Consider the following 26,700-nt stretch of genomic DNA (forward strand, 5'->3'; position numbering starts at 1 on the left):
CGAACTAAAAACACTTGAAATTTTGCTTGAAACTTAATTTGTATATAAGCAATGTCGAGTTCGATAATGGTGCATACCATTCCATGGAATTTGGCTGAGCGTTGGAGAAGACTTCTACATTGGTCTTATGGGTAACCATGATGACAACGTGAAAATCGCAAAATAATCAAAGTAAAAGTACGCCACACCACATGTCGTACAACAGTCTTCGCTGGGATTGCTTGGAGAATTTCAAATATAATCTAAGAGAAACGAATTTTTATTTTCCCTCGGTGGACACAAGAGAAATTATTTCAGCCTCCTGAGAGCTGGACTTTGATGGCGCTCAGCCAAATTCCATGTTTAGATGTGCGCTATCATCGAACTCATTCTTGTTTATGTAAAAATGTAAGTCTGCAGACGTAATCTTTCTCGAGATATCTTGCCATGGTACATTTATTCACATTGGAGGGTACTACAACGTGAGAGCGCACTGCAATTAAATTTTGTCACCAAGACAAATACCACTCTACACCATTCTACCATTGCACTGACTTGCCATTCTGTTATTTTTTATTTTAGCTATAAAACTAAAAATTCCACTCGTTAAAATCTCATATGATTGTATTCAGTTTGCTTACAAATTCATTTATTCCGCTATTTTCTCGCTACCAACACGCTTAACCCATTAGGCCAATGTAAAAATACCCGTTAACGCTCAGCTGCATCCTATGGTGACACGCATTCATCGAACTTTGTGTTAGTCCTCCTCCGTAGACTAATGGTTATAGTCTCGGCTCTCTAACTGAGAGATCACGGGTTCAAATCCCGGGGAGGGCCAATAATGTATAGACACGAAAAAGTGTGTGTACTTTGAAAAAAAAACCATTGCACATCGAAGCCTACATAGCTGTAGCTGAGGCTTAAAAGAGAGAAAAAAACTTTGTTACCTATACATCTGTAAACAATCATATAGGATTTTAACATGTGTCATAAAACATGTAGCTTATTCATTGAGTTAAAAGAAAATAATAATAGAGAGGAATTTCAGTGTTTAAAGTCGGTGACAAGATTCCTGCGTTACAGTGGTCTCCCTAGCTTACCGGAGCGTTTATTACTTACACCTCTTGTAATTTAAAAACAATCTATCTTTTGTCTGCCGAGGTGATGTATATTTTTTTATTTACAATGGCTGTCTTAATATTTGTCCACGGGACATCTAGGGAATGAAATAAGCTGTAGACTTGATATTTTGCTTGTAACCTGAGTGAAGCCTATTACGTGACAGTGGTGTGATGTACTCCTGCCTTGTTATTATAGTGTGGGGTTAGGTTAGGTTAGGTTAGGTTAGGGTATAGAGTGGGAAAAACTGGTTACTCTGTAACACGGATAAGGAAAACTGTGTAGACCACTGCGTCTCTATGTAATAACCTACGGACTGTCTGACATGAGAGAAATTGTGCAGATCGACAATTGGCAACTATATAGGAGGAGATACTTTGCATGGAGAAACGCAATTGCTCATCGACAGCTTACAGACGTAATTACGGACGATAATGTATGTAATAGGTACTTTACTGCACATAATACAATTCATATAATTTCACGTGTAGGCTAGTGATCATAAGATTTTTCTCGTTTTCTGTATTCAAGGAGTTAACTTACGAACACTTACGAATTTCACATAAAAAATATTGTCTAAAACCAAAGTCGATACACCACAATGGCCCCGACAGGTTTACGGCGTGGACCTACAAGTCCAGCTGCCACGTAATACATTTTAACAATAAGCACTAAAATATAACCAATAAATACACTTCTATAATTAATATAATCCATAAAACTGTTGTAAGGCATTACATACGATATCGTATATTTAGATATATCTTATTAAAACCATATATTATAAATGCCCGTATGCCACTGGTGTCAACCCTTACCTATCGAGTGGGACAGGCGTTATGTTATTGTATCGATATAATAATATTTAATCAGACGCCTTTCCAATTTTAGAGTTATCTGTGAGTCAATACATATAATGTCGAGTTTATTATTTTTCTAGTGTATCTGCAGCATTTTTAATACGTACATGTGGTTTAAAAATGTAATTATAACATTCAGTTAATACTGTAGATAAATGTTCTGTCATTTTCTCCCCATTCCTTCAGTTAATTGCTTTACTGCGTTTATTGAAAGATAACACATATCGCAATTTCCTACATAAAATTACTTGTCACAATCGGTATGGCACTTGTTGTTATCTGCGAACAAAACATTAATAAATATTGTATTTATGTTTCGAAAGTTATTTAAATTGTACAGGTTAGGTGTTGTTATGTTGGTTGATGAGTAAAAACAAATTACTCATAGATTAATAAATCAAATTGGCAGTTGCCTGAAGTTTGGGGAGTGGTAAGTATTCCAGAAATAGCGACTTCATAGTTCGGTAGCCGAGAGCCATCACTTATATTCCACGCAGGTTTTTTATGAAATCGATCGTCAGTCGTCATAATTTTGACGGAGGTTGAAATGGGAGAGTGTCCAAAATGTTAAAAATACAAAACGATAATTTTTCATAGGTGATAGTTTTTAGCACACACTTACAGTATAACTAACCGTCCGACACATAAGTAATAGTTACATCAGTTTCGGTCAGAGACTGAAAGTTGCTATTTTCACTAAAATTGACGGTCGTGGAACATTTATGTCTTATTTTTAACCCTTTCAACACCCTTAAATTTCAACCCTCGTCAAACTAGCGTAGCTCCAGTTTGATGACTTTCTGCAAATTGGTCTCTATTTAGAGGAAATGCTTGTAAGAGTTTCACGAAAACTAGTTTGTGAACTTGTACATAAAAGACAAAATTTTCAGTAAGTCCTGGGTGCTGTTCGTATTACTTCTTGATTAGAAACAGAAAAGTTTTAATACGTAGTAAAAATGGAGCAAACATTTGTCCTAAAAAATTAATAGCAATTATCAAGTTAACAGTACTATTACTTTTCATAGTTTGGAAAGAGTTGCTGTAGTACTCGATTTGCTAGCTTTGTTATAATTTGCCAATAAGGTAAAATTTCTAGTATTATAAATAATAACAGACTGTGGGCAAAAGTGTTAATGTGAAGTTTTAGTCACTCCTCCACTGTCTTCTATATAAAATGAACGTAATCAAATCGAGGCGTACTGTCTGATCATAATATACTAATGAGTAGGTATCGAATATTTGGTAGTTGATAATTTCTAGAGTTACAATTTTCCTAAAACAATCTATCATCTCGACTGCGTTCTCGCCATATTACATGTACGAGTATATGCACAAGGCACATCCCGTTCCGTCCACCAGGCTTTGCTGAGATGACATGCAAAATTTCTAGTTAATAGCTCGTTTCATTATGATAGTTAGGATACCATGTGCTACTATGTCACAACATGTTAAATTTCATATAATTTTACTCTGTTTGTGTACAACTTTATTTATTCTGTGATTGTATTGTTACCATCGTCGTTACCCATAACCCTCTGCCAAATCGCATGGATTTACATGCAACATCGTCGAACTCAATATTTCCTTTGTAAAAATGAATCTTCATTGAAAATTTCAAATTTTTACATCAATTACTTCTCCAGTTATCGTGTCCCTTAAGTACTAGGCTTAGCTAACGATGAGCTGATAAATAAAATAGCGTAGTCGTTATATTGGCGAATGTTACTTCTAGCGGGTCAAATGGTAATATAGTTAGCCAAACAAATGAGCACGTCTGCAACCGAGGAATCTGAGACTCTGAGTGAACATAATTAGAAAGAAAGAAATTTATTTCTTAAAGATTAGTCTGGGAGACAGTAGCAGAGGAGAATTAATACTGGTTATAGTAATTATGGGTGAAGAAGAAGCCCTTCACCCATAACGAAGCTACGGTGTTCACTGTTCAGACACAAACAGAGTCTACCTTACCTTAGATCGGCTGAAAATCGTGGACACTGGAGTCGAGAGACGGGATTATAAAGAACCATACAATTTTTCAATCTAGAACATGAACTTCCAAAGACAGTCAGTGACAATGTGAAATGAGACATGCATATTAATGTATTAAGTATATGGATTAAAAGTTTAGGTACCTCTCCTGACTCGGGTATTTTTCCACGAAGTGTTTTTAGCATTATATTTGACTCTTTATATCTACTCTTTATAACATTCTTGTAATGAAATAACACGTATTCATTTTCACTGTTACTTTTACTAACGTGTGATAAATCCAAATGTGAACGAAATTCAACTCCATAAATCGATATCAAGAACTCGCTTCCAACTTGAAGCCACAATGCATTTTGTTAGACAGTGACTGTGAATATGGCTGACTACATTTAGCAAATATAAATCCTAAGTTATATACAGTACTAGCACATACTCGTGGCTTCGGCCACAATCTCTATGAAGCATTCCGTGTATTTGTTTGAATAGCTCCCACGATTTCAATAACACTTGAACTATTTTTAAGATCAATGTAGAGGAATTCCAAAATAGAAATTCACGTTAGTTAAAGCACTTCTGATGTAATATGATAGGGCCCTATGATCTTTATAAAAAGGAATTAGTCATTTAACGTGTATCAAGTACCCATTTTACAGTGTGCATGATTAAGAGGGCCAGTAGTTAATTAAAAGTGTGAGTAAGTTAATTCTTATTTCAGGTTTTACACCTCTAGTTCAAAATAATTATATTTACAATGAAAAATTGGAGTTTGCTATTTTTCCCCGAGAAATAATATAAATAAATCTATACGATTTTGTAATGAGGTTGGATTCAATACAGTATAGTTTTCTAAATTGTATGGATATAGATATTGTTATTGAAAATTAAAATCTGAAATCGACATAAATAATACTAACACATTTCAATACTTACATTATGACAGTTGCCATCCATAACACATGATACAGAAAAGTTCCTGCTTCCCAATCCATGTTAGCTATATCCTGTGCTATTTCCTCGGCCCAGTCTAGGAACTATGTCAGTATTTATATACCTAATCAGTATCAGATACCTCATCAGTGAGAGTGGATCCAATGTCACCTCGACGGTTTTCTGTCAATTGCATTAAATTTAGTGTTTCTTGTATTACTTTTAGACCCAGAATAAATTAATTAATTTGCTTAAAATGTTGAAATAATTAGTATTGTTACTTTTATTATGCTTTCACTCTATAAATGTAAACAAATTGAAAATATTGCTTAAATAATCAAACATATGGTAGTGCTATCATAATACAAAGTTTATACATAACACTTGAATACATTCTTTGAATTCACATTACACAACTTTAGCGACCATGATAGGATTTTTGCCGCTTAAAAAACCAGCGGGGCGTAGCCTGGGAGGATTTACGAAATAAGAAGAGGCCTATGCTCATCCTAGGGACCCTAGGAATGTCCATGTAAATTTTTAGTGCAATCCGTTGAGTAGTTTATATGTTAAAGCAAAACAAACAACCAAAAGCATTTTCACATTTATAATATTATTAGGATTGAACTTACGGGGGTTAACGATAGCATATGTCAGGACGAGCCGGCGCTACAGCCATACAGGGTTAACCTTCAAAACTAAAAATGTATCCTCGTATTTGAAATCTATCTTTCTTCCGACAATGCTGGAAGAAAATTTATTCCACTCTATTACCAAATACGTGCTTTGTAGCATCTAAAACTCTTATAGTCAACTTGTTTAATTTATTGAAATGATATGGGTGTCTCTGTAGAAACCTATTTTGTCTCCTTAAAGATAGAGATTATATGCCAAATTCATCAGGAATAACTCCCGCAACTGGCGAACGTGCTCAAAGTGATCGTGTACGTTAAGAGACGATGGTAGTAGTCTTAATATTATAATTTTTATACAGAACTAGCTGATTCCCGCTGCTTCGCACGCTCTACGTAAGCTTTGCCCGTGTTTGTGCACTTCTGGTACGAGTCAATTAGATTTCCAACACCGATGTAGAGTTTGTCTTGTTGCCACGACCAAGAAAGTGTCCGTATATTTATAGCTATTGTACACGTACCTTTACTTTATTATAAAGTAGTCCAACACTCAAGCTTTTAAGTTCAACCAGAAATTTATCTTAAAGAGAAATTCCCCATCATAACTTAGCGCCTTCAAACAGTATTTGGTTATTTAATATACATAACTGTCAGGTAATTGCAGTTAGTAATGTGCAGGCGCTTTAAAGACTATTATCTTTTGCAGTGTCACTTGGTGGCGAGTTACATCAATGGGCATAGCATATAAACCTTCTCCGTGGAAAAATACATATACATACAAATTTTCATAATGATCGTTCAAATAGTTCACGATTCCATAAAGGACAAACACACAAACATTCATTTTTATATATATAGATATAATTATTTGATCGAGTTGCCTACCTGCAAACATACTACGGACACTCAACCGGAGGGTAGGGTACGATAAGCGGACCCGGTTTTTTTATATCGAAATTGGCAAACGATATTACTCAATCATAACCATCGATATAATCAATCAATACTAATTAATTACTTTGAATAGTTAAATAATCTATATCTACAGTGCTGTAAACTCTTTCAAGTAATACAAATACGGTAATATTTAAATTTTACATAAGTAACATTTGATTATTAAGAATGGCAGTCAATTTTAGAAAACTAAACAACATTACTTTGAAAGATGATAAGACGTGTTTTTCGTGGCTTCACATGTAGGACTCGTACCGAAAAACCTATTATATGAAATTTGTGGGAAAGAAACAACTGTAACTGTGAGAGGAGCAAATATGGTCGTCTTCAGTTTTTCTAATTTTCCTTATAATAATTTGTTTGATCACTGTTAATATTAAATTCACATTTTAATTTAAAACATAATATGTTTGTTGTTGCGGACTACAGACACTTTTATATCGATTGATAGTCCAGGATTTGAGATGCGAATATTATGTATCGATAATTACATTCTTCGATATAAAAAACCGGGTCCGCTTATCGTATCCTACCCCAACCGGACACAAGTAGTCGTCTCTTTCCAGGCTTTCGGTATTTTCATCGATATCTAACCAGTAACCACTTATGGAGTGCGGTTCGATGTGTGAATCCCGTTTGTATACCAATATTAACAAATGGTAATTTTAAATCAGAACCATCGATCACCATGGGTCAACTTTAAACACAATTTTTAAATGTAAACACAATATTTGTTCTAAACAGATTTTCACTTAAATACAAATGACAGTAATATTTAGCAGCTGAAATTAAATTGGTTTAAAAGAGATTTGGATGATTGCACTGTAAAATACAACCATTTTTTAGACTCGGCAACTAGCGCAAATCGCAGAATACTCGTGGAGAGCCTTGGGGTTACAGAGTTTTGGAAGTGGCATACCAGTCGACTCTGTTGCGGATCATCTCTCTGAATATTTATCAAGAAGAGAATTACTCTTGCCTGGGGAAAATCCCTTACTCCCCTTTCAAAGCGGTTGGGCATGCTATCAAAAGATAAATAATCAATGTAAAAGCTCCAAAAAATGTCATATTTGCCGTTTTATATTGTTTGTTTAATTTCTAGTTCCGATGCATGTTTTATAAGTTTATATTGTTGAATATTAAATTTATCCTTTTCACTTATTTTTATATAGTATTTTATATACCTTGTATAAATGCATAAATAAATATCACAGTTTTACTATTAGTATACTAAATATCGATGTTATTTATTACACTAAGCTATACCCGCATATCGTACTCTGTCTTTGCTCCACTACCATAGTGCATCTAAAATCTAATTACCTAATGTCTCTGGCCAATGTGCTATCAACAATTAATAACGCGGTCTATACACTAGTTTACTTTAAAATTTAATAATAATAATAATAATAGTATTAAGATTATTCCAGTGACCGACAATCATTCTAAACTTAATCTCATATTGTACGTCATTAAACTTCTAAGACTTAGAAAGCCTTAGAACAGTTCATGATTCGGGAGAAGGAAGAGGCAGAGGAGAAAGTAAGTCTGAAATGATCCATGTGTCAGATAACTAGACTAAAAGAATTCCCTTGCGGAGGGAAGAAATCTGTAGCTCACACAGGCAAAGAAGTGGTACAAAAATATCCAGCTGTAATTGTTTTGTTAAACCTTGTTGAAGAGATTTACACGTGTGCACAACACAAGGAGTACACTCGTACTGGGGTCTGTGTAGTGTAACACAGCCACGCGCCGTCACCGACACAGCAGACAGGTGATGGGCAGTATTTATAACCAGGCAATGGCCTCGAACTGCGTCAGTGGTTTTTCTTCTCCAACATATGACACCCACATCGCCCTTACTTTAATCGACATAATAATTTATTTTTGCATGAAAATATATTATATAATAGCCTATAAACAGTTTGGCGTCAAATATCAATCATTTATAAAATAAATACCAAGGTGATTGAATATTCTGTACAATTTGAAAAGAGAATGTCGAACAAACGAGAAAGTGTAAAAACGACATTTAGTCGTATTCAGTAAATAAGTTTCCAAGAATGGCAATCACGCCAGGTGTCCAACGATCGTGCCACACGCCACACGCTACACGCTATGTTTGGCTAGAGTTTGGGAAATATCTCTTAGCCCCTGCTCAGTGCTCATGTTTTGGGAGTTTTGCCTTTCACACTACCTGCGGCGGCCGTGGATCAAATCTTGATCGTCGTGAATAAGGGCTTGTCACCGGTACATCACTGCTCCTGTTAGAACACAAACTAACATAGAGCTATAGCGTCAAGATGGCTGGGGATAAATATAGTGCTTTTATATATTTGTGTTGCTCCAAAGGAGAAAATAAAGAGAATCGAATCAGAGGTCAATGCGTGAACAACCTCTTTACCAAATGAGATTGAGGAGGGTAATTTTTTACAAGCGCTATAATGGTTAAAGAGAGGATAACGATAAATTGATACGTATCTTACGCGACCAACATGATAAATTGTTTTACTGCATGACGATCTCATAAAAGTAATACTAAAATAAGACTCTGATACATACTCAAATTTAAAGTTTTTGCTTCAAATAATAGAGATTTACTGCGGAGGGCGCTCCTCTCGACTACCTAATTTTACTATGGAAGTCGACCAAGAAATTAGATACATACTTTAGTCTGAAAAGTTTATTTCGGTTGAAAAGCGACTACTTCCGGCCATTGCAATCCACTTCCTGTCTAATGTACTTTGTGTAAAGGTATCTCTAATTAAATATCCCTCTATATCAATATTATAAACAATAGAACTATGTATTGTGCACTCTTAGCAAAACTTACTTTGTGCTATGAATTAAGGGGCGTTCACACATGGCGACTTTACTCGCTGCGACTAGAGTAGCGGCTACTAATCGCTATGTGTGAACAGTAAGTAGCGGCGACTAGCACTCGCCGGCGAGTAAAAATTCACTCGCGAGGAAAGTTGGACATGTTTAACTTTTGGGGCGAGTAGTCGCCAGTAGCTGACCTTGAAGTGTCACGTGGTACACTCGCCGCGAGTGGTAGCAAGCCTGTCGCCCTGTGTGAATAGTGTTATCGCCGACTAGAAGCCGGTAGCTTGCGATCTGACGACTCGTGGTTGTGTTTTGCTCCTTTTATAACGTTTTGTCAGTTTATACGGATTCTATACTAAAGATGGCCGATAGTGTGAAGTGGAGTAGTGACCAAATTGTTACTTTCCTTGAAATTTACAGAAAGCATGAGTGTTTGTGGGACATTAGGTCACCTGAATATCTAAAACGCGACTCGAAGCAACAGGCGTTTGCCAAATTGCTTGATGAACTCAGACTTAATGGAATAATAGTGACTGAAGATGTGCTGAAGAAAAAATTAAGAACTTACGTGATGCATATCGTAATGAACTGAACAAAGTAAAGAAGTCGAAGAAGAGTGGTGCCGGGGCAAGTGAGGTGTATAAACCTAAGTTGGTTTGGTTTGGTGCAGCAGACGCTTTCTGGAATAGCGTGTTATCCGGGAGGCAATCATCTTCAAGTATGGTAAGTTAATTACTGTACATGATTAATTAATCATAGACAGGTCAAACTTCAAGTCAGCAAGCCTTTTTTATCCTGAAGATGGGTTAAAAAGGCTCGTTTAAAAAAAACAGTTTTGTATTAAATCAAATACGGTATGTAAGTACATAAAAACATCATATTCTTGTTTATGCCCTGCCTTTTTATTTTTCTGGAAATCAGAACTACCAAACTTGTAATGCACAACAATTAAGAGATAAAAATATTGAAACGAAATAGGAAACTGAAAATTAAGCATGTTTGAATTATTTTTAAATTAATTATACCAACAATTTAAAAACAAATTATACATGATTAACTTTCTGTTTCACATGTAATTAAGGTATTTTATCTTTCAGTTTTAGTACATTACGTCCTGTTTGGTAATTACGAAATTAATATAAATAAACATTATAATCTGTACTTATACTTATTACAGTAGTTGATTAAAATAATGAACGCAACATTGTTGGTATAATATATTTACATAATTGTAAAATAAGAGAAAACATATGATATTTACAGTCACATTTCATGGTACTATATTACCATTCCATCAATGTCCATTTTTATTTACTTAGGCCAACAGCTTTCTTCTGCCACGGTACAGCCATATGGGACATGAAAGCATAAGAATATGCATAGCGGACATCTTCTCCATCCTGTGCATAGTTATTGGATTTATATTGCTTTTCCATCGGGCTCAATGTAGTAGGTACATCCCGCCACGAGCCACCGGTGAGTTGGCCCGTAATGATGTCCTCCTCGTCCACTGATCCTGGTGGTAAATACGCCCGACTAGCTGTCATTCTAAGCCAGTTGTGGATTGAGCAACAAGCTTTAGTTAGAAGCTCAGCTGTATCTACCTTGAGTGCGATCGGAGTGTTGAATACACGAAACCTTGACGATAAAATCCCGAATGCGTTTTCTACAACTCGCCTAGCTCTTGATAAGCGGTAGTTGAAAATCCTCTCTTGGAGTGTTAGCTTTCTATGAGCGTATGGTTTTCAGCAAGTTACTTCCCAAAGGGAAGATATCGTCTCCTACTAAAACCCCTCCCTCTGGCCAATTTAACAAATTTTGCTCTAGTGCACAGTTTAAAGTAGAAGTCTGGAATATGGTGCTGTCACTCGCTCGACCATCACTACCTACGTCTATGTATCTGAAGCAATAGTCAGCATCTACTAAGGCTAACAGTACTATACTGTAGGTCCCTTTGTAGTTGTAAAATTCTGAGGTTGAGTTTGGTGGTCTTCTTATCAGCACATGCTTCCCATCAACAGCACCACAACAGTTTGGGAAATTCCAAATATCTTCAAAAGCTTTCATAATAGCATTCCACTCCTCTTCGGTGTTTGGTACCTACAAATAAAAAAGCCTGTAAAATACTACATTTTATTTATCTAAAGATTCTAGATGTTACTGTATCAAAATTGCCAGTTTATTATTAATTTTGTGAAAACCCATATATATATATATATATATATATATATATATATATATATATAGCTAGCTTTATGCAGACTTTGGCTTCATTTAACTAACAATGGTTTCAGGAGCCCGAGCTTTGAATGGCATTAGTTGTATATTGATGTGTTTTTCCACAGGATTGGGACACTCAGAGTGTAGCCGAAGACGACATTGCAGGGGATGAACCGGAAAACGTAGATGGTTTGTTAATGGAGCAGACTGCAACCGCAACATCAACCGCAGCACCTGCGCCTGTTCTACCTGTAAAAAGGATTGCAAGTAGCATGCCACCACCCAGTCTTCGTAAAAAACCTTTCAAGCCAGGCAATATGATAAAGTATCCCACAGGCAGTAACTCAAAGTACCCGACCCGCTTTGAATCCTCCTTAGATAGGCTGGAAAACATAGCCATGATGGCATCGCTGCAGGAAACTGAAACTGTTACAGATGACCAGTATGACAGATTCGCTAAGCACGATGGATCTCAGTTAAGAGAATTACCTCTGAGGAGTTTTGTTCTGTTGCAACAGGAAATACAAAACTTAATTACTAGAGAAAGACTGAATCAAATCGACTTTACAAATCAGTTCACGCCCTCGCCTGCTGAATCTTCAAGTAGTTGTGATGTTTATAGTCTGTTACAGATTCAGCCGTATGACAACTCGAACACATCCGGACTAGACCTCGTGCAGAAAGCACTTTTACAGATTGGCGAAATGCCAAAACCGTGAATGTAATACTGTGTTTCATTAATAAAGAATATGTCACGATTAGTATGTTTTGTTATTACTTTTTTCAATGTTTTGGCCTCCTTATAGGGGATTGATTTAGTTTATAAATGTTATTTGCAATTGAATAAATAGTATACTTATATGCAGAGAATGTCCAGTATGATGGACGCATTCCCCATACGTAAAAGTATGGGAAATGCATTCATTGTGCTTTGAATATTGAATTCCCAAGCCTGCATTACTTTAATTTAACATAGTATTGAAGATTATTGCTATTGAAGAAAATAAGTAATCTTACCTTCATAAATGGCTGAAGAACTTCACATATGGCACTCAGCACTTCAGGTAACAAGACGGAAATTGTATTGTATGGTACTCTAAAAAGGTATTGCAGTGATTTCAGGCTGTCTCCACTCGCCATATACCTCAAAGCTATCTCCAGTTTGCTACGGCAAGAAATTGCTTCCCTCCATCGTGTATCCGCCTTCTTTATTAATGGTGATACCATTTTTAACAACTCCTCAAACTTTGGAACTGTTAATCTCATAATGTTGTAATAAGATTGGGGATCTTCACTTGCCAATTCTTTCAATAGTGTCGCAGAAGCACCTAGCCTATCCCTTCGCCGTATCCACTCCCGGACCCACTGACGTTTTCTTTTATTTCTTAATTTATTCACTAATTCATCACAAAGTTCCTTAACACAGATACTCAATACACGTCTCAAAGTCTCTCGCCTTCCTACAGACATTTTCCACAGCAAACCCTACTCACAACGAATCATCGAACTGTACTAACTACTACAAATCGCGATGTGTGAACAGAGATCGAAAATTTGCCGGCGAGTAAATAGCGGCGACTAAAGTAGCGGCGACTTAGTAGCGGCTAGTTAGTCGCCATGTGTGAACGCCCCTTTACCCATCTCAACTGCTAGCGCAAGGCGAAGTGAGTGAGGTGTAGATTGTCGGCCAGCGTGTAAAGGGCTCTCGCAGCGGTCAGATCTTGTTGGCCTTACTCATCATCTTAGAAGTTTGCCCTAAGAACACGGTAATACACGAAGTAACGCAGTGGCAACTTTGACAAGAGCCAGAACCGCCATACAAAGTGAAGATTTGATACATTTAAATATAATTAGTCTCTATGAAGGTGTGATACAATGCCAGTCTATGAAGATTGATTTTGTAAATTATGCATTATTGAAAGTATAGGTTAACATGAAGTCTTGGCAATACCAATAGTGAAATGAGACATTGTACAGTACACCTATAGTTAGTACTCCCCGTACTCTAATGGTAAAGACTGGTAGCTCCACTTGATCTTCAGTTATGAAGAAGATGGCACACATCACATTAGTATAACTTTTATTATGTTTACAGTTAATTTTCAAAATACTTGTAGATCGGAAATTTGATTTGCATATTAAAAAATACAAATGGCATGGGCTCTGTATCAGGCGCTTGAGTGTTTGTTCGGTTGAACGGATAAACTGCAGACCGGTTGACCCAGAGCCGAGAATATGTGAGACGGTCAGAGGAGAGTACCGGCCGATAATCAATGTGAGGATTGTGTTACTGCCTCCCCTCTTGTAACCCCCACCCCACACTCGCCATCACATGCTGAACAGCTGTTTCACAACTCCTGAGTCTGTCACCTGTCTACCCATTTTGCAACCCCTCCCCCCTCCCAAAACATCGATCTAAATTACGCAGATTAAGTGACACAGATTGACATTACTGTCTGCTCTTAGTTTATGGATATTACCAACATTATAAAACAATACGATCGAAAATATCTAAGTAACTAAATAACTTCTTTTAAATTCTTAAATCTTACATTGCCAGGAAAGTTGTATGCTTTGTAATGGGATATTCAGGAGGGATGTGCAATACACGCGTTCTATACTCCTGATATCATTGTATCTGTGAGTAGTATTTTCGTAGAAGTTAATCTTACAAGTTTTATTAGTTACAAGGGCCAACATAGCATCTCACTTACAATTTGGACCTACACTCCGATTCATGCATACTTAAAATAATTATAATTCAATGTGCTTGGGACTTTCTTACTGATTATTATTCTGATGTTCTCTAAACAAATTGTTATTTTACCACATTTAAACTCTACTTGTCGGTACACTATTTTTGGTAAGTTGATAAGTAGAAAACATGCTAACCCACAATGACAAAAACTATATAAGAGTGAATAAAAGGTAAACGTAGTTTCTTCTAGTATCGTTTACGCTATTGTCATGTTAGTTTATCACCACTCCAGTCCGTCCATGATCTTTCCTTTTGTTCGCCACCATCACCTGTCCTATTAGGTTCTTCCAAGTTCTATCTTTAACAACAATATCATATGTTGTAGCTTATTTTCTGCTCACCAACTTAACGATAGTTTGAAGCAAAAAATGTAGAACATCACAACAATCCACATAAATACAAAGGAAATTCCAAATTGTTATATTTATTATGTGTGTGTAGTATATGTATTGTTGTATGTCCTGAACGTGCCCAGTAACATTATTTCTAAAGCTCTACCTTACTGCCTGTTGCAAATATACATGTATACACTTAATTTGCTATTTGGTTAAGATTAATACTGATAATATAAATTCACGCTGAACAACTGTGTTTCATGAGTCACACACAAGACAAGAGAATGTTTGATAGGCTCTTTCCGTATGAGTAACACGCCAATGGTGAGATCAGTTTTTACCAGGGAATTAGTTGTCCTAGCATGATGTATAAGCAATTATACAAGTGTTCCGATAGCGAGATTACCGATGTGGCACATCACCGCTGTCTGGAGCACGTGTCGAATGTCAACATGCCACGCGAGATTCGCTGATGACTGTCACTGACGGCAGTGAGGGGAATGTCCGCATCCTATTGTACGTATACGTCTTGTCATGTACGCACCCGAGCCGTGGTGCAATTTCTAGGAGATTCGTAATTTCTTACATAGGTGGCTAGGCATGGTGGCATACATTTTGATTTTGTTGTACACAGCGTAGCACGGTGGGAAGAATGAATTAAATGCGAATGTTGAGTTTAGCCCCGTTTACCCCCCCCCCCCCCACGCTCAGTGTAGCGTCTGCAATCTGACACACAAGGAGTTCGTTACGAGTGTCTTCGTCGCTGAAAATGGACTTAAAATCAACATTTGTTCTTGTAAAAAGTTTTATTTTAGGTCCTTAAACCACACTTTTTGTTAATTAAACAATTGACAATTATTCGGACATTAACGATGAATCGTTACACGTTTATCATCGTTAATTGTTAAAAAACCAAAATCACGATGTGGAATTTTAGACATTTCCTTATTGAAATAGTATTTTGTGGTAAAAATGCATAATTGTATACAAATGTTTATTTTTTAACGATTTGGATTAAGAAGGTTCCACGCCCCCCAAAATAGAACTATGACTTAGTCTTAGTATTCTCCCGTTTTTGATGATTAATGGATATAGAGAAGTAAATAAAAAAAACTACTCTGAAAATGTTGAAGAATGCTTGTGTAGCCGTGGAAATTAAAATAAATTATTAAAAAATCCATGTACAAATATTTATAAGAACAATCAAATTCGTTCTAACTATAAATCAAGAGTTTAAGCTAATTTTTAAATTTTTTTAAGTCACAGCACAATAATTTGGAATGTATAAAATACACTACAGTTTATTTAATAAAAGATAATGACCTAAATGGGAAGAAACAATGTATATAATTATGATATAAGAAAATGTTGAATTTTGTGATCAAGTAGGCGCGAATGCAATCTTGAGAATTTTATATTTCTGCACCGTTCCTGACAAACAGTCAAAATAAAAATGATTTCGTATTACTAACAATACAGTCTCATTCTGGATGTATATCCCTGTAACAGCCCGAACAAGATACCTACTACACTCTACACGACCCCATGTGGTATGTTTTCACATTAAAAAAGATGCGACACATTCTGTAATCGTCCATAGAAGTATCATACAACAATGTAAAACTATTCTAACAATGCCGTTGTTATTATTGATTGAAACGTTATAAATCCTAGTTGTGGTGATGATTACTAGTTAGACATAGTTTTTATTATCCTTCACGTTTGCGTCATCCCCCACCGATCGTTAATCATCGCGTAGATCATTCTAGACCACGGTATCATCGACCGATGACATGGCGTTGCGTTATCAAGAAGTGTCCATCATTAAAAAACAAGTCAGATAACGCTCAAATACTAATATTTACCAATGAAATAACTGGTTTTGTAGAATTTCAAAATTACAATTATTTTGAGAATTAGTAATCAATCTAATGACGCACTATTTCGTGCCAAACAAGAAATGTTGGCTACGATTTCGTGAATTTCAATTGAAAATAATGAAATCACTAAATTTGAAATTGGATACAAGCGGTTGTATGACTGGACCGTAGGTAGGCTACAACTCATGTACTAATAGCGGATTGTAGGCGTTGGTAATGAGATTAACTCATATTGCACTAATTTGTTAAATTGTTCAATTAATTTTTATTCATCTTAACAACCACCATGTTTCTTCTTCTGTAACCTACTTATTTTGAACATATATGGTGCCTGTTTGAAACTTATAGATCTTTTCTGTGGCTATAATTAATTGATCAGCAACATTGATCAACCACTTTATAAACAAGTGTTTGATTAATTAGATTCACTATATTAGCCCCCTCCTTTCCCCAAGACAAATAAGGATTCTGTACCTTGTTCGAGTACGGCTGGCCCTCACACGCACGCGCAGAAGCAGTAGAGTCGTGCTCTGAGGCGGTAAACGGACTGTAGGTCCACGTCGTAAAACTGTCGGGGTAATTTCTTACCTGCTTCTGAAGGGGTGGACAGTGGGTCCCAGGCCGGGACCGTGGACCCACTGTCCGACCTACAGGTTTCTTTTGACGAGGGTTTGACAGGGGATCGCCGTAGTCACTCTACTGACCTTGAATGGATGTTTCGAGATCTATACTCTATATCTGCTAAATATTATTCAGTAGACTACTTACTGTCTTTTTACTAGTTCTTTCTGACTTGCTACAGAAGAAGACACCTACAGAAAAATTGAAACAAAAATATAAATGCATAACTGAAAGTCGGGTTTATTTTCTTAAGTGTATTGTTAAGTAATTCACCATTTGTAACTTAGGAATTGCTGTTACGGTTATAATGGTCTTTGCTTTGTGGATTCGTTTTCCCCTCGCTATCAAAACAACTATTAAAGTATCGTAAAATGCACGGAAAAATCAGGTAATTAGAACAAGAATTTACACTTGTTTTGTACAAATATATATCAGAAGAGTAATAAATAATGTGCAAGTACGTTTATTTTATATATCAATGCTTAAAGGACTTCCTTCTTTAGAAATTAATTTACTTTAAGTGGATCTAATGACCACATAAACATTTCCCATGTAATATGAAAGGGGCATGATATCTCACCTATGTATCATCAACATCAACTAAAATATAATAGGTCCAATGCCATTAAATACTGGCCTCGCTGTAAATGTAATGATACAATTGTTTAAATCCTAAATTTGCTAAAATATGATGTCAGTTTTGTAAGATAATACTTGGATTCTCATAAATGTTTCTGGTTTAGCACTTATATTAGGACAGGACTTGTCATAGCAAAACCGTGAATACCAAGTAACATAGCAATTCACTGAGCAGAACATGTTACATAAAAAAGGTATACTGGCATTTATTTTTATCAGCTAGGTTTCTAACTTTGTAAATTTACAGTTTAATTTAAAAAAGAGATATAATATTTATGTAGGGCTATCATATAAATCTCTAGCGCTAAACAATAATAAAATACACAAAAACTTCATTTTCATAACATTTCTGTTAAAAAATAATATTTTATTGTTAATCGTCCTCCTTTTAAAATTTTACTATGGATATAAATACATAGATGAGTATTATACGTTGTTTTAATTTGTCACCTATCTGGACTTAGGGCAATAGTCCCACTTATTAAATTTGTATAAGTTATTATTTTCTTCAATAACAGTATCCGTCGGTAATTTTCTTCTAGAATTATATTAAAATTGTAAGTCGAAAGTTAACTTACATTTTAGGTTAATCTAGTGTTACTATTCAATTCAGCATTTATTTGTAAATTGTAATTAATCATGTATTGGTAATTCAAAAATAATAATTGTTAATAAAAATCATAATTCGTTTTTATAACCTTTTGTAAAATTGTCCATACTGCAAGCATGTTTTTTAATAAATATAAAGTTCGTTGTTAGTACAAATAATCACCAAATTTCCCTAATTGAGTTATACCTCTTTTAAAAGCTTAATTTTTAATATATCTTACCTCCTGATATACATGTTAGTACTCGTATATACTCGCACTCTTTTGTGTGAGCTCTCTCTGTAGACAGTTTCATTGAATTTTTGGTTTAGGCTATAAGCAAGAGCCACTGTTTAAGGCAATAAAATATTTTGTCTATGTAGTTATCTATTTAAAGTAATTCGATACAATTATAAATGTTATATATTTAATATGATCTAAATTGTTGTTTTAATTCATAACAGTAATAATAAAACAAACAACTATCCATTTCAATTAACGTGTACTATGAGCGACGTGTCTACCCGCATATACCGTATTATTCTAACGATGGACTAAGATAAGGTATAATTAAACAAACTAACTGTAGATGTTTATCATTCATTAGGATATTGCGGAATTACTCAGCTAGTAATGTAGTGATGTATGGAATTTGTTCAAATTTAATCCAAATCAGCAATCCACTTCATATGTGATACCTTGAGTTTTGGTTTAAGTAAGCTGTTGTTTATATTTACTGCCTAAAGGCCATGTCACACTGCCGTGGCGTCGCGTCCGTCCATCATTATATAGACACGCGTCCGCGTCCAACGCCACGTCTTTCTAGGAGTTGCTTATGCATTTCAACTACTTTGAATTTGTTTAGTTATACACTGATAGGGGAATTAATAGTTTGTTAGCTCTACAAAATTAATTTATTGTTCTGGAGCGTATTCATTAATAATTATTATCAAAATTATATTTTCATTATTACATGCAATACTATTTCTATTATGAACTTAGTAATTAGGGCATTCAATACTTTGATATACCTCCTTAAAACTATTGGTTTTTATATATAAGATGCACTTGAAAGGATTATTTTGTAATTTTTGTGTTGGTGTTTTCAGTTTTGTAATAAGTCTATGTTTTTAAAATAAGGCCTATTTAATTTTGTTATAGATCAAACATAATATGAAAAATAACAAATAAAATGATTGCATATAAACATGACACCAGAGTATTCATTAACCCTAGAACTGGCGGTCATTTCATCCTGGAGTGTCGGGCTGTTTTAGAGCTTCGTGCAAGGGTTTTTTAAACAAATTATTAAAAATATAAAATAAAAGTAGGCAGTGGCAAGAGCGCGCGGTGCCCCGGTGAGGGGGGTTTGGGAGGTGCTTTATGCGCATGCGCGAGCCTTCGTAGCATCGCCGACCGCGTCGGCCAAGGATCGCTCGAGCCGCATAGCGCAGCAGACGGTGGCCGACGCGACGAACGTTGCGCCACGTCGGTTATGTCAGTGTGACTTGTCCTATTTGACAACATGGTTAGCGATTATTTTAAAAATCCATCCGCAGATGGACGGACGCGACGCCACGGCAGTGTGACATGGCCTTAAGCAGTACGCTGTGCGTGTGTAGTGGAAGTATCACTCACATTCTTCCACAGAATGAAGAACGAGCGCAGGTAGAAAAATTATTCCACGGCCAGGTCAGTTTTGAAAAGTAGGACAGTTAGTCCACGCCGACACCCGTGGACTAACTGTCCTACCCTGCAGAAAAATGACGTCAGCCACCATCGTCAAAACTAGGCGTGGACCTACAGTCCTACAATCCTCTGAGGCACCCACACCCTGAAGCTCATCTTCTGGAGATAATATCCCCGCAAACCCAACTACTAGATACCCATAAGTTATTTTAACCCTGGCCTATTTCAAATGCAAATTTATAATTTTATAAATTTAACTCTGCAGTTTTTGTTTTTTATAATTTATTATGAAAGAATTAATTAAAGTGTTCTTAGAATTTTTAAAGTACATATTCAGGTTTTACCATATACCTTTATATTCTCATGACACACACTAGGAAATGCGTCATAAGTTATTTTGTCCCACATATTAAGACAATAATTTTATTTGTCGTTTGAATAACATTTGAATTTGTTTTATAATTTGACATGAAATTTGTTGTAATTTAAAGATTGTCTGCATTCTAATTATGAAGAATCTAGAGAAATCTTTACCAATTATACTTCCTTTATGCAGTTAAATATGCGTAAGTTATTATTACTATTTTAATAAATTCTCATTTAATTAAAAATAAATTTTATGTAACACTTTTTTCCATACATGAACTAGGTACACACAATCACTACCATTGTTCTGTATGCTGGTAAATTTATACAATTTATTCATGAGGAAGCATGGAAAATTTCATCTCCATTAATTTGTTTTTAGGGGGTCCATGTGAGCATGGCATAAGCATGACACACACAACTTAACAGTCATTGTTGATTTTGTCTTTAAATCCAAAAATCGACGGCTTTAAAAAAACAATGTGAATTCCTTGCGTACGCAATTTGTGCAATACATTAGTAAATCAAAATAGAGGAGCCACAAGTTGAAGGTACTTCTAACTAAATTAATATACAAATATGTAAAATTACTGAAGAATTTATAATATGAGATCATTGTGAGAACTGAAAGTTGCAATGACTTTATATAAGCCAAGCCTTTATTACAAATTACTTAAGATTAATGAATAAGTACAAACAATTGAAGTTTTACCTTTTGGTAAATCAAGGCCCTAACAATCCAGCTGTCCTTTCAGTCATCAACTATGTTCTCAGTTTAGATAATCCTTATTTAATTCATTTGATTTTACTGCTTATACAATCTCCGTAAGAAAATAAAGAAAATTAGTCCAAATATGATGTACTTATAAGGTATTCTTGAACATAGAGTAATGCATTAGTTTTTCTATTTACACTTTAAATACTATATAGGCTAAGCCTGGCAATATGATTTTAAATCAATATTATCATTTATGCTGTTTTTAGACTCAATCTCTTAATGATTTATCGTAATAACATACTTTGTAATTAATTATACAGATAAAAAACAAATATACACCATGATCCCAGTTGATGACTCAGAGCAGCCAAGTATAACAATAAGGATGCAGCCATAGTCAGTTATACTAGTGTGTATGTAGTGAGTAGTAAAGGAATACTACATTTTTTATGGGTCACTGTTCTCCTGTTCCTATTGTGTATATTTTTAGTGTGTATATATCAAATTATAAACTTAGGCATATAAAATGGTTGGTCTTGTTATTATAATATATTTATTATAATATATTTAATCTCTTACAATTAATTTTTGAGATAGTTGAAGTGTGCTTAAAATTTAAACGGTTGTGTGACTAACTCAAGTTAAAAACTATGACATAATTTATTAAAGTACAAGAGTTGTATATTTTAGGGTTGGGCGTTTATACCTGGCATAACAGTACTTTCAAGTCCCATTCATTATGAAACGTTGGTTGGCATTGTACCAAAGCAGACTGGTTCCAAAATTAGTTAAGTTAGAAAAGTTTGTAATCTGTCGTGTTTGCCCTTGACGACAAATCTTGAAGTGATTTAAGTAATTTAGAGTTGAAATTAACTTGGCTACCTGCTGTGATTTATATGGGTTATGGTCAAATATTTCATATTACGTATAAGCTGTTAAACTATCTACATTAGAGTATTAAAAAAAAAATCTTTTTATATGAATGATAAATTCTTTTAAGATTATATAATATTATACACCCAACAACAACTCAAAATAAATTACAAATGATTCACTGTAGACATTTATAACTTGTCTCTCACTTCACTCATTTAATTTGTTGTTCACTGTGTTTTCAATTTATTTAATTAACTGTAGCATTACATAATTGGATACTCATATGGTTTGATCTGTGTTTAAGATGGTAAAGTACAGAAAAATAAAAGGTTAAATAACACACAATTTGTTTGTGTTACCTAGGGTACAAGGTGTCCGACACGATGAGGAAGGGGATCCTGCAGGTGTCTCTGTACGAGGGAGCAGAGAAGGAGCTGATGATTGGTCTGCTCTCCACTCTTGGTGAGTCTCTTTCATTCACTAAATAACTATTCACTATCTTTATTTTATTACATTAATCACTCTATACAGTAGTCTGTGCCAGTTCTGTTACACTGGGTTCCAACACCTCAATTTGAGTTGCAATGCAGATCCTTCCAGTTTGAGGTATAAATTCAAATACATTTTTATGCTCACCAAATAGGGATTTAGTCTTCAAACGATTTGAAACACCTGAATAATTATTATGTCAGTACTTAATTATACTTATGTTATACTTCATTATGTACATTATCAATCATGTCATTTATCATTACAGCCAAATTTGGATTTGTCTGGTTTTAATAACGAATTGAGGGATGATGTAAGCTTGTTTTTTAAGCTTACAAATTAGTTTAATAGTCTTATAATACAGGATTATAACAATTTAGGTTAATTTAGTTCAAGATAATAAAAACATTCTCACCTCATCTACATTGATAACACAAGCACCTAATTCTTCTGTATAAATAATTCCTATAAAACTAAATTTCAGTACTAAAAGTTTGATAAATTTGTGTAATTTTGTTTTCATAAGTTGTCAACACCTTCCAATAAAAATATTAATTCAGTTCAGATAAGTAGTTCCATGAAACAATATCTTCTAATTTCTATTTAGTGAAACATTTCCATTTAAAATATATCTTATCTTTGTTCAATGGATCTTTACACACGAATATGACAGATCTGAAACTTAATGTTAAAGTTAAGTATTTATATTTTTAAAGACATAAAGTGTGTATGACCAAAAATATATTTAGAATGCATGAAATAACTCTATTATTAATGTTGGATGTTTTATTTTATGGCCTGCTGAATGAAATCATCTGTTAAGCACTTCAATTATTGCTATTTTAAATGTAATTCTCAATTCTTTTTAATCCTATAAAGATTTGAAATTTGTATCTTTACAGTATAAGTGATAAAATATTGTTTTATGACCCTGACAAACAGAGGATTTTGCAAAGATGATAAAAGTCCACTTTTTAAATGATTTAGTTATTGATACATATATTGCTGTTGCTAGGAGGCGTTTCCAGCTTTAACAATAAGAACATTTTTTTATAGCTTGCCTTATATTACATCATAGTGATTAATTTCTTTAGAGTACATTGTTAGTGATGAATTTTTGACACATGTTGTGTTGGTAAATTACAACACTGACATAATGACTTGCCATCTCCATTGGCTGTGGTGGGTCAATCTCTATAGATTGTGTAGTTTAATACATACTTTATTAAACTCAGTTAAAGGTTTAGGCATTAAACTCTTAATAATAGTAAGTATGGACATATAATATTTTGGACAGTTTCAAAATGTATCACTATCAACACAAACACTAGAGAGAATGTAGCATTATTCAACAGCCTACCTACGTGTGACAGGTGCATTGTAGAAAATCTGTACAAACCAGATCAATCCAGTAACAAATAGGGTAACAAATTGTTTGCATTGTTGTGTACAGACCTGATTGTTTGTATTGTGTATAGAGATGGTTGTTGGTATTGTTGTCCGAGCCACCATTGTCATCACACTCTGTACCCTTATTACATAATCCCATGCTACGTAATTTCAGGTTCCATCTCTATGCAAGTGCATTTTCATAAATAAGTAAGTTCCATATTCTATGTGTACCATTATTTTATACTTGAAATTTGTAAAGGATTGTATCTTTCAAATTCGGTTTCTGGTACACTTAAATGTTACATCAAACAACTTTAGTCTAGTCACTTTTAGCTTTATATGGCAATAAATTTAATTTAACAATTTAACACATAACTTATATTGAGTTTGAAAATTATTTAAAAAGGAATTTACTTCATTCAAATTACTAATGACTAATTTTTAAAATTGGTCTCTAGAGCAAATTTTGTTATTTTTGTATATTTTTTGTCATATTTTTGTCTTGCAATAATTTAAAATAAAACCATATACAATAATATTTCATTTACCTGTTACAAAGTTTACCTACATGTTTAATATTTTGTATATAATTGAAATTATTGAGGAAACTATTTTACAGCCATTGCAAACTTCTTTTTAAACTGATTTCTTTATTAGAGGTTATAAGGAATTGTTTTAATGTGATAATAGTATCTTAATTCTCTCAATTGTTTGAATTATTTTTACTAAATTTTCTGTTTTATAATACTTGATTAAAAATGTAATATTATATTATTAACATATTATTATAATATGTTATATTATATGTTATAATCCAATATTATTGTGGTACTTCACTAGTTAAATCAAAATATCTAATCTAAACAAACTTTGTAAGAACTGAATTCATTAATTTTACAGACTAGTCTTGAAAATAAGTTTATGTAAAACAAAGATTTATTTATGACTAGCTGTTTCCCATGTCTTCGCACTCTTTCCGTAAGCTTTGCCCTTGTATGTGCACTTCTAGTTCAATTAAATTATATTTCTAACACTGATGTAGAGTTTGCCTTGTTGTCACGATCAAGAAAATCTGTGTATGTTTACAGCCTGTACATGTACTTTATTATAAAGTCGTTAACACTCAAGCTTTAGGCTCAACCAGGCCCGTGCTGGCCCGGGGAGACAGGGGGACGTGTCCCCCTGCACCCTCGCCTTAAAGGTAAACCGGCGCCCTCTTGAATCTAGATGAAAAAGCAAAAAATCATTCGAGAAAAGAGCTAAAAAGGAAAAGGAAACAGGAGAGAAGAAAAAGGTAGTCGGAAGAGGTAGCCACGTGACATTTCTCAGCAATACAACATTGATTAAAATTGTTAAAATTCTTCGTGATGAAATTGTAAGTAATATATCAGCTCAAGTAAAGGAAGCGGTAAACTTCTCCATTTTAATGGACACTACAATAGACATATCAGGAAATGATCAATGTTCATACGTTGTTCGGTTCGTAAACGGAGGCCAAGTGCAGGAAAGACATAGCTTTACAATGTGTATCATCAACTAAAGCCGATGCTCTGATGGATTCTTTAGAAAATACATTGAAAAATGTTGGAATCCCAGTGGAAAATTGTATAGCTAATGCTTTTGATGGGGCGTCAAATATGAGTGGAGCCTATGCAGGCTTAACTGCGAAATTGTCGGAGAGAATCCCGAACCATATACACACTTGGTGCTATGCTCATGTTTTAAACCTAGTTCTTACTGATACAGCACAAACACTTCCTTCAACGATCACATTTTTTGGTTTGCTCCAAGAGGCACAAGTATTTTTAAACGAATCATTAAAGAGACAACTGTTTTATTCAGCAGAAAATCCTGTTTTTAAACTCGGCGCTATTGGTGCTACACATTGGTGGAGTAAGAGTGATGCTACCACTAAGATATTTGTCAGGATTGATAATTGGACAACAAGCACCCCACTTGACCCTTCACATCAAGCCAAACATGTATTCCATGAACTGACCGTAGCGTTACAAAAGATTTCCTTGTCCCCTGAATTTAACACTACAGTCAGGAGTAGTGCAACAGGACTTCTTAGTAAGTTTCTAGAGTTTGAAACAACAGTTATTGCAATGACCTTCCTGCAAATATTTAAAGTTACTACACCGTTATCATACTACCTCCAAACGAAGAATCTTGACTTTGCTCAAGCCTGGAGGCTAATAGAGTCAGCAATTGAAAGATTGAAAGACCTGCGAAATAGGTTTTATGAAACTCTAGAAGCAGCACACACATTCATTAGGAAATTCAATGAGAAGATCGAGGCGTCCTCAGAATTTGAGGATCTGAAAGATTTGATGATGGAAACTACATTCAAAAAGTCAAGGTCAAGGATAGTAAAAAAAATGGCCGGTGAAAAATGTAGTGATGAAAGTGTTGCCTCTTCTCCTGAAGATACTTCTTTCAGGATAACTGTCTATAACTGTGTTGTAGACAACGATGGAAACTCGTTTGAGTTAAAATGTTGTTTAAAATGTAACATGTAAGCCTTGCCGAATTGCTGACTGAGCGGGTCTACACATTTGCGCAGTGGCAGTGGGCGATTCTATAACGCAGTCGTGTTGGTGGAGGGTAGGAAAGAGGAGATGCTTGAAAACATAAACAACTTAATTAGTTCAAAGTGTTTGCAACTAACTACCATTTATTTATTTTCCTTGTTCAAGGTATATACGTTCAAATTTATTGATTTCATTCTTATTTTTTAAATTGATAATGCACAAAAATAAGCAATGTTCGTTCATTACAATTTGTAAGTGTCAAATAAGGTAAAAAACGCAGATTTAAGTGGTTTATTAAATTTTTTTG

At 34.6% G+C, this 26,700-nt stretch overlaps 1 protein-coding gene across 2 annotated transcripts in view; it reads left to right on the forward strand.

Annotated features, from left to right (window-relative positions):
* LOC124359584 (sodium-dependent phosphate transporter 2) overlaps positions 1-26,700 on the forward strand; it is an 84,470-nt gene that overhangs the window by 30,641 nt on the left and 27,129 nt on the right. For both annotated transcript variants that reach the window (XM_046812458.1, XM_046812459.1), the window contains exon 3: positions 22,342-22,440. In XM_046812458.1, the coding sequence (XP_046668414.1) occupies positions 22,342-22,440 (99 nt within the window). The remainder of the gene's footprint in view (positions 1-22,341; positions 22,441-26,700) is intronic.

Source organism: Homalodisca vitripennis, chromosome 4 (genome assembly GCF_021130785.1).
Source record: "Homalodisca vitripennis isolate AUS2020 chromosome 4, UT_GWSS_2.1, whole genome shotgun sequence".
In the NCBI taxonomy this organism is placed as follows: domain Eukaryota; kingdom Metazoa; phylum Arthropoda; class Insecta; order Hemiptera; family Cicadellidae; genus Homalodisca; species Homalodisca vitripennis.